Source organism: Carettochelys insculpta, chromosome 2 (assembly GCF_033958435.1).
Source record: "Carettochelys insculpta isolate YL-2023 chromosome 2, ASM3395843v1, whole genome shotgun sequence".
Classification (NCBI taxonomy): Eukaryota; Metazoa; Chordata; order Testudines; family Carettochelyidae; genus Carettochelys; species Carettochelys insculpta.
In genome coordinates, this window is record NC_134138.1 from 75,048,093 (window position 1) to 75,062,162 (window position 14,070).

Consider the following 14,070-nt stretch of genomic DNA (forward strand, 5'->3'; position numbering starts at 1 on the left):
CAGCCGAGGTGTCAAGGGTGGCCGGAGGGGAGGAGGTGTGCCGGGAGCCCAGGATGTCCCTGAGCTCCCTGTAAAAGTGGCAAGTGACGGGGGCGGCCCCAGATCGGCTGGCCGCATCCCGGGCCCAGGAATAACCCTGCCGCAGCTCCTTCACCTTACTCCTCACATGATCAGGAGTGCGGGCAGGGTGACCCCGGGCAGCCAGGCCATCGGCCAGCCGAGCAAACGCATCCGCGTTCCGCCTCTTGCTCCCCATTACCTGGAGCACCTCCTCCTTGCTCCAGAGCCCCAGCAGGTCCCGCAGCTCGGCCTCCGTCCAGGAGGGGCCCCGCTGCCGCTTTCCAGACTGGCTGGCCCTCTGGCTGGGCTGGCTGCCCTGGCTCCCCTTGGGGGGGGTCCCCTGGGGGCGCTGGGGGGGCTGCTGGCTCGCCATCGCTGCTGGGTGGGTGGCTGAGGGTTGTGCAGGCTAGCCGCGTGTGCAGGCTGCAGCCTGCACGTTGCCTCAGCTTCCTGCAGAGTCAGGGAGGGGGAGGGGACCTTTAAGGGGCCGCTCCACGCGGCCACCAGTGAGCTGAGGGGCTGGAGAGAGCGTCTCTCAACCCCCCAGCTGATGGCCGCCATGGAGGACCCGGCAATTTCGACGTTGCGGGACGCGGTTCGTCTACACTGTCCCTACTTCGACGTTGAACGTCGAAGTAGGGCGCTATTCCTATCTCCTCATGGGGTTAGCGACTTCGACGTCTCGCCGCCTAACGTCGAAGTTAACTTCGAAATAGCGCCCGACGCATGTAGCCGCAACGGGAGCTATTTTGAAGTTAGTGCCGCTACTTCAAAGTCGCGTGCACGTGTAGACACAGCTAACAAGTCCAGGGAATAGCAACAATCATGATTAAGGTCTAGAAAGCATGACCTCTGAGGAAAGATGGAAATAAATGAGTTTGCACCGTTTGGAAAGAATGGTTGTTTTAAGCAGAGAACTATAGAATCCTAGATCTGGAAGAGACCTCAGGAGATCACCAATTCCAGCTCCCTGCCTAAAGCAGGATCAATCCTATCTAAATAAACCCAGACAGGACTTTGTCAAGCTGGGGCTTAAAAATTTCTAGGGATGAAGCTTCCACCACCTCTCTCGGTAAAATATTCCCATGCTTCACCACTCTCCCAGTGAAATAGTCTTTTCCTAACATCTAATCTACACCTTCCCCTCTGTAATTTCAGACCATTGCTCCTTATTCTGCCATCCAGCGCTACTGAGAACAGCCTCTCAGCATCCTCTTTAGACCCCCTCTCCAGGAAGTTGAAGGCTACTCCTCACTCTTCTCTCCTGCAAATTAAATAAGCCCAAATCGCTCAGCCTTTCCTCACAGGTCTTGTGCTCCAGCCCCCTAACCATTTTGGTTGCCTCCATTGGACCCTCGGCAATGTGTGCACATCCTTTCTATACTGGGGAACCTAAAACTGGACGCAATATTCCAGATGTGTCCTCACCAGTGCTGAATAGAGGGGAAGAATAACTTCTCTAGATCTGCTGGAAATGCTCCTCCTAATGCAAACCAATGTGCCATTAGCCTTCCTGACTACAAGGGTACACAGCTGACTCATATCCAGCCTCTCAACCAGCTCCTTTCCTGCTGCATTGCTACTTCACCAGTTGGTCCTCATCTGAAACAATGCTTGGGATTCTTCCATCCCAAGTGCAGGACTCTGTACTTGTTCTTGTTGAACCTCATCAGATTTCTTTTGGCCCAATACTCCAATTTATCTAGGTCACTCTGGACCCTAACCCCAGCCTCCAACATATAAATCTGTTCCCCTTGCTCGGTGTCATCTGCATATTTGGTGAGGGTGAAATCCATCCTCCCATCCAATACATAATAAAGATATTGAACACTACTGGCCCTAGAACTCATTCTTGGGGCACTCCACTTGAAACCAACTGCCAACCAGACATTGAGCCATTGATCATTACCCATTGGGCCCAATTGTCTAGCCAGATTTCTATCCACCTTACAGTCCATTTATCCAATTCATACTTCTTTAATTTATGGGAAAGAATGTTGTGGGACATTATATCAAAAGCTTTGCTAAAATCGAGGTATATCACATCCATTGACTTCCATGTACACAAAGCCAGTTACCTCATCGTAGAAACTAATTAGATGGATCAGGTATGACTTGCCCTTGGTGAATCCATGTTGATTACTCCTGATCACTTTCACCTTTTCCAAGTGCTGCAAAATGGATTCTTAGAGGATCCCTACTTGATTTTTCTGGGCTCAGACAATGCTGACTGGTCTATAGTGATTGTTCTCCTTTCCCTTTTTAAAGATGGGCACTATATTTGTCTTTTTCCAGTCATCCAGGACCTCTCCTGATGTCCATTTATTTTGAAAGACAATGGCCGAAGGTTCTGCAATGACATGTGCCAATCCCCTCAGCGCCCTTAGCTGCATTAAATCTGGGCCCATGAATTTGTGTATATCTAGCTTTTCTAAATAGCTCTTAACCTGTTCTTCCCCACCGAAGACTGCCCACCTCCTACCCATACTGAATTATGTAGTGCAGTAATCTGGGGGCTGACCTTGTTTGTGAAGACAGAGGCACAAAAAGCATTGTGAACTTCAGCCTTTCTCACATCATCTGTCACAAGGTTTCCTCCCTCATCTGGTAAAGGCCTCACACCCTCCCTGATCCCCTTCTTATTGTTAACATGCCTGTAGAAACCATTCTTGTTTCCCTTCACATTCCTTGCTAGCTGCAGTTCCAATTGTGCTTTCACCTTCCTGATTATTCAACTGCATTCTTATATTTATAATCCTCCATAGTCATCTGTCCAAGTTTTCACCTTTATATGCATCCTTTCTGAGTTTAAGCTTTCCAAGGATTTCCCTAGTAAACCAAGCTGGTTGCCTACCATACCTGCTTTTCTTACTGTGCATCAGGATGATTTTTTTCCTGTGCCTTCAATAAGGCTTCTTTAAAATATTGCCAGTTCTCCTGAAATCCTTTTCCCTTCATATTAGCTTTCCAGGGGATCCTGCCCATTAGCTCTCTGAAGCTGCGTCTACACGTGCACGCTACTTCGAAGTAGCGGCACCAACTTCGACGTTAGGCGGCGAGACGTCGAAGTCGCTAACCTCATGAGGAGATAGGAATAGCGCCCTACTTCGACGTTCAACGTCGAAGTAGGGACAGTGTAGACGATCCGCGTCCCGCAACGTCGAAATTGCTGGGTCCTCCATGGCGGCCATCAGCTGGGGGGTTGAGAGACGCTCTCTCCAGCCCCTCAGCTCACTGGTGGCCGCGTGGAGCGGCCCCTTAAAGGTCCCCTCCCCCGCCCTGACTGCAGGAAGCTGAGGCAACGTGCAGGCTGCAGCCTGCACACGCGGGCAGCCTGCCGAGCCCTCAGCCCCTGACAGCGGCGATGGCTGCTCAGCAGCCCCCCCAGCGCCCCCAGGGGACCCCCCCAAGGGGAGCCAGGGCAGCCAGCCCAGCCAGAGGGCCAGCCAGTCTGGAAAGCGGCAGCGGGGCCCCTCCTGGACGGAGGCCGAGCTGCGGGACCTGCTGGGGCTCTGGAGCGAGGAGGAGGTGCTCCAGGTAATGGAGAGCAAGAGGCGGAGCGCGGATGCGTTCGCTCGGCTGGCCGATGGCCTGGCTGCCCGGGGTCACCCTGCCCGCACTCCGGACCATGTCCGGAGTAAGGTGAAGGAGCTGCGGCAGGGTTATTCCCGGGCCCGGGATGCGGCCAGCCGATCTGGGGCCGCCCCCGTCACTTGCCACTTTTACAGGGAGCTCAGGGACATCCTGGGCTCCCGGCACACCTCCTCCCCTCCGGCCACCCTTGACACCTCGGCTGACGAGCCCCAGCAGGCCCTGCAGCCGGAGTCCGACCCGGAGGCAAGCCCCGCACCCCGGGGCCCCCCCCCGGAGGCCATCCCCGGGACATCGCGGCAGGAGGAGCAGGAGGAGGAGGAGGGGGGCTCCTCCTCCGCAGAATCCAGCCTGCAGATCCTCCTCCTGCCATCCCGGAGCAGCAGCAGGGCCTCCGACCCCCGGGGATCTCCGGACCGTGGGAGCGGACCCACAGGTAGGTACCCCTCTCTGGTGGACACCCCGGGGCTTGAGGGGCGGGGGTAAGAGATATGTGTCCAGGGCCCCCAACACGCTCACATGGCCATGGCCCCAAGGACACCAGGGCCATGTCCCTCACAGCACTGCAGCCATCAGCCCCTGCCCCCCCCCACCCTGCATGACAGTGCCATGCCCCATCCCCGGGCCAGGGGGGAGCGGAACCTCGAGGGGCCCCCGGGCGGAGGGGGTGGGACACCCCGCAGCAGCAGCATGTGATGGAGTGGGGGGAGTGCCAAAGGGAGACTCAGGCTACATATGAGCCACCAGAGCCGAGGAGCTCCCAGGGCCAAAGGAGGATCCTGGCGCTACAGCTGGCAGGTGACACCTCTGCCCTGAGCAAACAGGAGGGAGGAGCCGAGCTGGCTTGGAATTGGGGGGCGAGGGCGGGGGCCACAGGTAGAGGCTACGAGAAGGGAGAGCTGGTAGGCAGCCAGCCAGAGGAGGGGGAAAGCTGCATCCCAGAGGGGCCCCCCTTGGGGTCTTCTCCCCACGACGGGTTGGAAGGACTGTCTCTTCCGACAGCTGGTGCTGTCACTCCTGGGAGAAACTGGGCATCTGTGGCCTAAGAAACCTCTCCTGCTCTCAGACCCTGCGGGGTGAAGTGAGAGTTGCTCCCACCAGGGGACGGGGTGCAGGGCAGGGGGACCCCTGAACCCCATCCATCACAGCAGCATCTCCCAGGGACGGGGATGGGGAACCTGCAGCACAGGGCTGGGGGGACAAAGGCCACGGCTCGGGGCCCACACTAACGCTTGTCTCCATTCTTCTTTCCCCCCTCTTCTCCTGTGTCCTGCACCTGCACCTGCACCATCCGAAGGACCAGAAGAGAGCGCCGGCGAGGCCTCAGTTGTCCCGGAGAGCCCTCCGGGACCCTCGCTCCAGGGCAGCCCCTCGGCGGAGGAACGACCGGCCCCACGGAGGGCAAGATGGGGGACCTCGCGCCTGCTACCAGCAGCGGCAACGGACCCCCAGCTGCTGGCCATCCTCCGCCGGCAGCTGGAGGTGTCGGAGCAGCACCTCCGGCTGCAGGAGCAGGCGCTGGCCTGGCGCAAGGAGGCATGGGGGGCCTATATGCAGACATTCAACCGGCTGGTTGACTACCTGGCCCCCCATGCCACGCCGGCCGAGCCACCGCCCGCCATGCCCGCTCCTGCAGCCCCACCACCAGCTGCTCCAGCCGTCGCCGGGCCGTCCGCTGTCGCCCCACCACCTCCCCGCGAGGGCCACCGCACCGAGGGATCCCTGGAGCCACCCGAGACTCGCCGGCGCGATACCTTCCGGTGCAGCCCGCTCCCACCCAGCCGCGGACCAGACTGCAGGCACGACAGAGCTCCCGGCCGGGCACGCCCAGTGCTGGGCTGTAGGGGCGAGGGGCCCGGAACGTGGCCCCCCCCCTTGTTGTACATAGTTTGGACTGGTTTATTTTGGTGCCCCTGTTTGCCCCGTCCCCCCCCTGTAAATAGTTCTCCCCGTTCTCCTCCTTGCTTTTCTTTTTTGTTGATGGCGCACACTGATTTGCTTTCTGGTTGTATTGCTTTATTTGTGCCCATCCTGAATTGGTTGAACGTTTGTCCCTCCTGTTTGGTTTGTGTGTCACATATTTATTTATTTACCAAAAAAAAAAAATTCGTTAAGACAAAAAAAACATTTACGTTCACCCACAAGTTCGTGATGTCATTTCTCCAGGACAAGTGTGGGGGGGGCGGTGGGGTGCTCCATGTTGTGGGAGTTGGGGCAGGAGTGTGGGGGAGGAAGGGGCGGGCAGTAGGGGGCCTGGGCAGAGTTCACCCCGCGGCCTGTTGGTCGAAGTGGGCCCGCAGGGCCTCCCGGATCCGGGTCCCCTCTGGGTCCACCTGCCGACTGGGGGCAGCAGGTGGCTGCACGTGTGCCCTGCCAGCCTCCGCGGCCCAGCCCTGAAGAAAGGTCTCCCCCTTGCTCTCCACGAGGTTGTGCAGGGCGCAGCAGGCACCCACAATCTGGGGGATGTTGTTGGGGCTGGCATCCAGGCGCGTCAGGAGACATCGCCAGCGTCCCTTGAGGCGGCCAAATGAGCGCTCCACCACCTGGCGCGCACGGTTCAGGCGCTCGTTGAAGCGCTCCTGGCTAGTGGAGAGGTGGCCCGTGTAGGGGTGCATGAGCCACGGCCGGAGGGGGTATGCCGCATCTGCGATGATGCAGAAGGGCATGGTGGTGTCCCCCAGAGGGATCTCCCGCTGGGGGATGTAGGTCCCCGCCTCCGGCCGGCGGCACAAGCCCGAGTTCCGGAAAACCCGGGCGTCGTGGGTGCTGCCAGGCCAGCCCACGTAAATGTCCTGGAACCGTCCCCGGCTGTCCACCAAGGCCTGCAGGACGACTGAATGGTAGCCCTTCTGATTGAGGTATCATCCTCCACTGTGGTGCGGGGCGCGGATGGGGATGTGAGTCCCATCCAGAGCCCCGAAGCAGTTGGGGAAGCCCAGGGTGGCAAAGGCGGCGACAGTGGCATGTGGGTCCCCCAGCCTCATGAGCCTGTGCAGGAGCATGGCGTTGATGGCACGCACGACCTGCAGAGAAAGCACATGGGACAGCCCCAATGAGGGGTGAGCAGGGTGTGCATGGCCCTGCCCTGCCCTGGCTGCCCTGCCCTGCCCTGGCCGCCCTGCCCTGGCCCTGCCCTGCTCTGGCCCCCCTGCCCTGCCCTGCCCTGGCCCCCCTGCCCTGCCCTGGCATCCCCCTGTGGGTTCTCTTACCTCCATGAAGACAGCCCCGACGGTGGCCTTGCCGACACCAAACTGCTGCCCCACGGATCGGTAGCTGTCCGGAGTGGCCAACTTCCAGACAGCGATGCCGACCCGTTTCTTCACAGGGAGGACACGCCGCATGGCAGTGTCCCGGTGCCTGAGTGCGGGGGTGAGCCACTGGCACAGCTCCAGGAATGTCTGCCGGCTCATCCTGAAGTTCCTGAGCCAGTGGTCGTCGTCCCACTCCCCAAGCACCAGCCGCTCCCACCAGTCGGTGCTGGTGGGGTAGCTCCACAGCCGCCGGCGTGTGAGGCGGGGGGTGGAGCGGGGTGCTGCAGGGGTAGGGGTTGAGCCCTGCTGCCCTGGGGGCATCTCCTCCTCTGGGGCAAGAAGGTAGTCAGCTGCCTCCCACATGGCATGAGCCAGGGCAAGCCCTGCTCCTGCCGGGAGGGCTGGGTGGACCTCTAGCTGCTGCTGCTGCTGCTGCTGCTGCTGCTGCTGCTGGGGGTCCATGACTGCGGCGCCCGGGGTCTGTGTGCCTATATGGCTCCTCAGACCGCGTGCTGTGCAGGCTGAGTGTATGTGGGAGGGGCCCTTTAAGGGAGCGGCTAGCTGTTGCCCCGGAAGCGCTAGTCCGCCCGTTGACCCTGTCTGCAGCTGTGCCTGGCATCCCTATTTCGATGTGTGCTACTTTGACGTGTAGACGTTCCCTCGCTGCGCCTATTTCGATGTTGGGCTGAGCAACGTTGAAGTTGAACATCGTCGTTGCCGGCCCTGGAGGACGTGTAGACGTTATTCATCGAAATAGACTATTTTGATGTCGCAACATCGAAATAAGCTATTTCGATGTTGGCTGCACGTGTAGACGTAGCCAGAGAGAGTCAAAGTCTGCTCCTCTGAAATCAAGGTTCTGTATCTTACTGCTCACCTTTTTTCTGTTTGTCAGGATCCTGAAATCTACAATCTCATGATTGCTGAAGTCCAGGTTTCATCCATTTCTCCTTCTAGATTCTCCCTCTTTGGCTGCGTCTACACGTGCACGCTACTTCGAAGTAGCGGCACCAACTTCGAAATAGCGCCCGTCACGTCTACACGTGTTGGGCGCTATTTCGAAGTTGAAATCGACGTTAGGCGGCGAGACGTCGAAGTCGCTAACCCCATGAGCGGATGGGAATAGCGCCCTACTTCGACGTTCAACATCGAAGTAGGGACGTGTAGACGATCCGCGTCCCGCAACATCGAAATAGCGGGGTCCTCCATGGCGGCCATCAGCTGGGGGGTTGAGAGATACTCTCTCTCCAGCCCTTGCGGGGCTCTGTGGTCACCGTGGGCAGCAGCCCTTAGCCCAGGGCTTCTGGCTGCTGCTGCTGCAGCTGGGGGTCCGTGCTGCATATACAGGGTCTGCAACTAGTTGTTGGCTCTGTGTATCTTGCACTGTTTAATGAAAGTGTGTCTGGGAGGGGCCCTTTAAGGGAGCGACTTGCTGTTGAGTCCGCCCCGTGACCCTGTCTGCAGCTGTGCCTGGCTCCCTTATTTCGATGTGTGCTACTTTGGCGTGTAGACGTTCCCTCGCTGTGCCTATTTCGATGTTGGGCTGAGCAACGTCGAAGTTGAACATCGACGTTGCCAGCCCTGGAGGACGTGTAGACGTTATTCATCGAAATAGCCTATTTCGATGTCGCAACATCGAAATAAGCTATTTCGAAGTTGGGTGCACGTGTAGACGTAGCCTTTGTGAGCAGCAGGTCAAGCTGTGCATGGCCCCAGTCTGTTCCCTGAGTAGGTGCACCAGGAAGTTATCCCCAGCATTCTTCAACAACTTCCTGGATTGTCTGTGTCCTGCTGTATTAGTCTCCCAACAATTGTCAGGATAATTAAAGTCCTCCATGAGAACCAGGGCCTGTGATCTGGAAGCTTCTCTTAGCTGTCTGAAGAAATCCTCATCTACCTCATCTCTATAAAATATGAGTTATGAGGAGAGGGGAAAAGTGATTCTCCTTAACCTCTGATGATAGAACAAGAAGGAATGGACTTAATTTGCAGCAATGGAGGTTTAGGTAGACCGTTAGATAAAACTATCTGTCTGGCAGGTTAAGCGCTGAAATAAACTGCCCATGGAGGTGGTGAAATCTCCATCATTAGACATGAAGAGCAGGGAGACAAACACCTGTCAGGGGTGGTCCTGATGGTTCTTGTTCCTGCCACGTGGATAGGGGATTGGGCTTGATGATCCCTCTCTTGAGGATCCTTCCAGTTCTGATTATATGGTGCCCTTTAAAGTTGTCTCTCTATGGCTACGTCTACACGTGCACGCTACATCGAAATAGCTAATTTCGAAGTAGCGACATCGAAATAGGCTATTTCGATGAATAACGTCTACACGTCCTCCAGGGCTGGCAACGTCGATGTTCAACTTCGACGTTGCGCAGCCCAACATCGAAATAGGCGCAGCGAGGGAACGTCTACACGGCAAAGTAGCACACATCGAAATAAGGGAGCCAGGCACAGCTGCAGACAGGGTCACGGGGCGGACTCAACAGCAAGTCGCTCCCTTAAAGGGCCCCTCCCAGACACACTTTCATTAAACAGTGCAAGATACACAGAGCCAACAACTAGTTGCAGACCCTGTATATGCAGCACGGACCCCCAGCTGCAGCAGCAGCAGCAGCAGCCAGAAGCCCTGGGCTAAGGGCTGCTGCCCACGGTGACCACAGAGCCCCGCAAGGGCTGGAGAGAGAGTATCTCTCAACCCCCCAGCTGATGGCCGCCATGGAGGACCCCGCTATTTCGATGTTGCGGGATGCGGATCGTCTACACGTCCCTACTTCGATGTTGAACGTCGAAGTAGGGCGCTATTCCCATCCGCTCATGGGGTTAGCGACTTCGACGTCTCGCCGCCTAACGTCGATTTCAACTTCGAAATAGCGCCCAACACGTGTAGACGTGACGGGCGCTATTTCGAAGTTACTGCCGCTACTTCGAAGTAGCGTGCACGTGTAGACGCAGCCTATATAATGCAGTCATAATGCTGTCATTTCATTGATCCAGTGCATATTGTCAGAGAGGCCTTCTTCTAGGATGTATCAATAAGGCAGGAGCCTTGTTTACCCTTCATGGAGATACTGACATAGTAACATGGATTCTTAAATTATGTTTCTATATTATTTTTATGTACATTATTCTTTGGGCAATATTAAGCTATAGAATCAGCCTTAATTAGTCAGTGCTTTCCTTTAAAATCATCGTATTTTCAGATGTTCAGATGGGAGCAATTGGTGTTATTGATCATGAATATTTAGGATATATCTATACTACAGACATTACAGTAGCACAGCTATTCTGCTGCAGTAGCAGAGCTGTAAGGTCTCCCAAGTAGTTGCTCTACGCCGACAGGAGAGAGCTCTCCAGTCAGAATAACTAAATCACCCCCAAAGAGCATCAGTAACTGTGTCAACAGGAAATGTTTTCTGGCCACAAAATGCTATCTACACCAGCACTTTTGTCAGTGAAACTTATGGCAGTCAAAGAGTGTATGTACTGTTTTACTCACAGAAGTGCTAGTGCAAATACACCCTCAGTTTAAAGAAACCATGACAATAGGTCTCTTAACCACATGACTTCCATGTGTAATGCACACATATGTTGCTCTATATTCTTTAATTTTATGGGTACATTTTGATGGCCTTCTGGAAAAAAAAATGGGACCTTCCCTCATTACAAAAATGCCCTTCAAATTACAGCACAACTTGATGGTACAGTTAGGATTATTTCTGATATTCCCTTCAGCAACTCAAGTTACAATCAGCTAAGGAATTCAATAGTAATTCTTCCATAATTGACTTCCATAGCTTTGAATGTCTTATCTTTTACAAGCATAATTAGATTTTTCCAATGTTGCACAGTCAGTTTTGTGCACAAAATTTAGCAAATGTTAAACATAATTTGTCATTTAACTGGGAGAGATTTTAAAACATGCAGTATTGTTGCAGCATGTGTGAATAGAGTTACTGTGGCACTGCCATAGATATCAAGTACAGAGAATGATTAAATGTAATATTTGCTTAATTAATTTTTTTTCAAGGACTGCTTCACATTGTCCTGTCTCCTTCACTATCTTTACCTGGTAAAGGTTTCTGGTTCTCATTCACTGCAGGGAATTCTTTCACCAGCTCTCCATCTTCTCTTTTAACAGAGAGCCAGCAGTTGCAGTCAAAATTCACTTCTTGTTTAGTACGTAGCTCTTGCATGTGAAAGGACTTAAGATGCCAGCCCTCAAAGCCCAGCAAATCATCACAGCTGACCCGAATCTTGTACACATCCCCCACATCTCCAGTTTCAACCTGCAATAAATATAATGAAGAAAAGTACATTGTTAAGGCAACTTCAGTAAAAGTCTTTTTCGCAGTGGCAGAGGATGGATGAAGTTTATGATAACAGACAAGAAGGATGGTTTTGTGGTTAGGATAAAGGAGAGGAGGGAATCAATTCTTAGGTTTCCTATAGCATTCCTGTATGACCTCGAGCATGTCATCTAAATCAGCCTTCTTTGTTTCCTTAACTAAAAAAATGGGGATACTACTTTCCATCCTATAGCCAGGTCCATACTAGGGGAAAAAGTCGACCTAAGATGCACAACCTAAGCTACAAGAATAGAGTGGCTGGAATTGATGTACCTTTGTTCATTGTTTTCCATTATCCCCACAGGAGGTTAACAGACGATACTCTCGCATATCGAAGGAGTAAGGAAAGTCAATGGGAGAGTTTCTCCTGTCAACTTGCTCTGAGGGTGGCAGAAAAATTCAACCTAGGGCATTCATCTGTGAGAGTACCAGGGTTTACTGGGATACCCTAACCATTTGATTGAGTAGGTCCATACTAGACCCACTAAATTGAACCTGAGAATATTGCACTCTGGTGTGTCAACCTGGCAGCAAGTGAAGACATGCCGTAAACTACTAAGATGCTAAATTCATTAACATCTGTGCATCTTGGATGAAAGGTGTTATGTAATGGCCTGATCATGCCAGCTGCTGAGTGTCCTCAACAACTAATCAAATCAATAGGCTCAAGCCCTAAGTGTGAGGTACTATGAGTCATAACAAGAAGTAATAATAAAGCCTACCTCAAGTAGTTTTAACGGAATATTCACCTGTAAAATGATAGATTTCATTGTCCAAATAATTTCATGATCATTTAAATGGATCCTCCTGGGTTACCTGTTTTTATTTTTATTTTAAAATTTCATGGTCACTTCACTAGACAAAAGAGACATTTTGTTCTTAAAATAATCATTCACCTTATACTTCTAGCTTTGCATTGTAGGGCTGCCCTTCCCTACTCTTGATGATGTAACTGCATTATCCTCATGATTGGGAATGGGAAAGTTGGATCTCTTGATACTGTTACTAGTTAACATCAAGTCCAGGTGGGATATTTCCATTAATCACTACTTCCATGGGTCTGTCTGAAACCCAGTTTACCCATCCCATCCACTGAGCAAGGCAGTGGAGGGTCTGAGGGCAAATGATGTATATATAAGAAAACCTGGACAGATAGGCTAAAATTTGCAGTGAGATGCCTCCTAATTACTTTTTCATTTCCTTAGTACTTGTGGAGTGGGGCCGGGGAAGAGACAATGGAACCACTGAATGCACCATCCTCTTCTCTCGCCACCTCATCATCCCATAGGTAGTGATCTGCATCCCTCCCCGCTCCCCAAAGCTGTACATGTTGTTGGATTGGATGGAAACAGCAACTTTTATTCACAGCCATAAGGCCAGGCAGCCCCACCTACGACAGCTCCCGAAATGGAAGCTTCATTAGCTTACTACTGAAAATAGTTGTTTCAAGGGAAACAAGAGACAAAGCTACCTTTAAAATGCAACAATTAATTTAAAGCCAGGACTAAGCACAAAAAGGTTGCCCAGGTTCTTGTACTTCATCAAAACTACCTTTTCTTTGTTTTATTAGTTAATATTGTCAGTCCAACCACAACATAAGGCTTTATGACTGATGTTTGAGCGAGTTAAACTGATAATAAGGACTAGCACAGATGAAAGAAAACTTGATATAATTTTGGGCAGAGGACCATTAATTGCCCTAGTTTCATTATCATCAGTTGAAATCAGGTGGCTAGAACATGGTTGAATGCTTGAATATTCAAAGGAACCTGGTGGTCGAAAAGAGGGCACCTACTAAAATAAAACTGCAATCAGAAAAAGACTATGGGTTAATTCTACTTCCAAGCTAAACCCCAGGAATCAGGGGTAGTTCATAGGGACTGGAGCAGGAAATCCTCTTCATAGTCTAAGCAATGGTAGCAGTGCTACTCTGTGGCTGATACTGTGGCCCTGAGGTATCCCTGGAGTATCCAGCAGACTTCCCCTTCTCCTTCCTCAGCCTGTACCTGCTTGCCACTAAGGCCTGCTGTATGGAAATACAAGGACATCCCTCATGGGGCTGGACTCTAAGGTACACCGTGGCAGGCCTGCCAAAGTGGGATGCAAAGGAGGCAATTGCCTAGGTCCCCAAGTAACTTAAAAGGGCTCAGGGGCTCCCAAGTGCCATCATTACCATTGGCAGCACGGTGGGGCTAAAGAAGACTTCCCACCTGCCCTCATTGAATGGTTCTGCCAGAAGTGGCTGGCACATCCCTGTGGCCCCAAGGGAGAAGGGGTCTCCGCACGCTGCGCCATCCTAAGCCCCAACTCCACAATTCCCATTGTCAGGGAACTGCAACCAATGGAAGCTGTAGGGGTGATGCCTGCAGGCAAAACCATGTGGAGATCCCTGGGCCTCCCACCTCGAGGCTGCTCCTAGATGGGTGTGCAGGCACTTTCTGGAGCCACTCATGCTAAGCTCACTCTCAATCCTCTCCTGCACCCTACCACACTGCCCCAGCCCAGAGCCTGCACCCTGCACCCACGCTTCCTTTCACAGCCTATACCTGCTCCAACACCCAAACTCTCTTTCAGAGCCTTCAGCCTGCACCCTCTCCCTCACTCAATCCTGGTGAAAATGAGCATGTCTGGGGGGAAGTGAGTGGAGGTTGAGACCTCACAGAAGGGATGGGCAGGTGTGTAGGCTCACGGAAGGGTCAGGGTAAGGGTCTTTCAGTTGGCAACCCGACCACATGGGCACAAGGAAGCCCTGCTGTTCCAGGAGACTGCAGAGAGCAACATGACTGGCAGCTCATTGGGTACCAGAAAGTGCAGGCACA

The 14,070-nt window shown here is 53.2% G+C and overlaps 1 protein-coding gene across 1 annotated transcript in view; it reads right to left on the minus strand.

Moving 5' to 3' along the window:
* RP1 (RP1 axonemal microtubule associated) overlaps positions 1-14,070 on the minus strand; it is a 318,221-nt gene that overhangs the window by 132,784 nt on the left and 171,367 nt on the right. Inside the window, exon 32 of the mRNA XM_074985790.1 lies at positions 10,972-11,191. Within this exon, the coding sequence (XP_074841891.1) occupies positions 10,972-11,191 (220 nt within the window). The remainder of the gene's footprint in view (positions 1-10,971; positions 11,192-14,070) is intronic.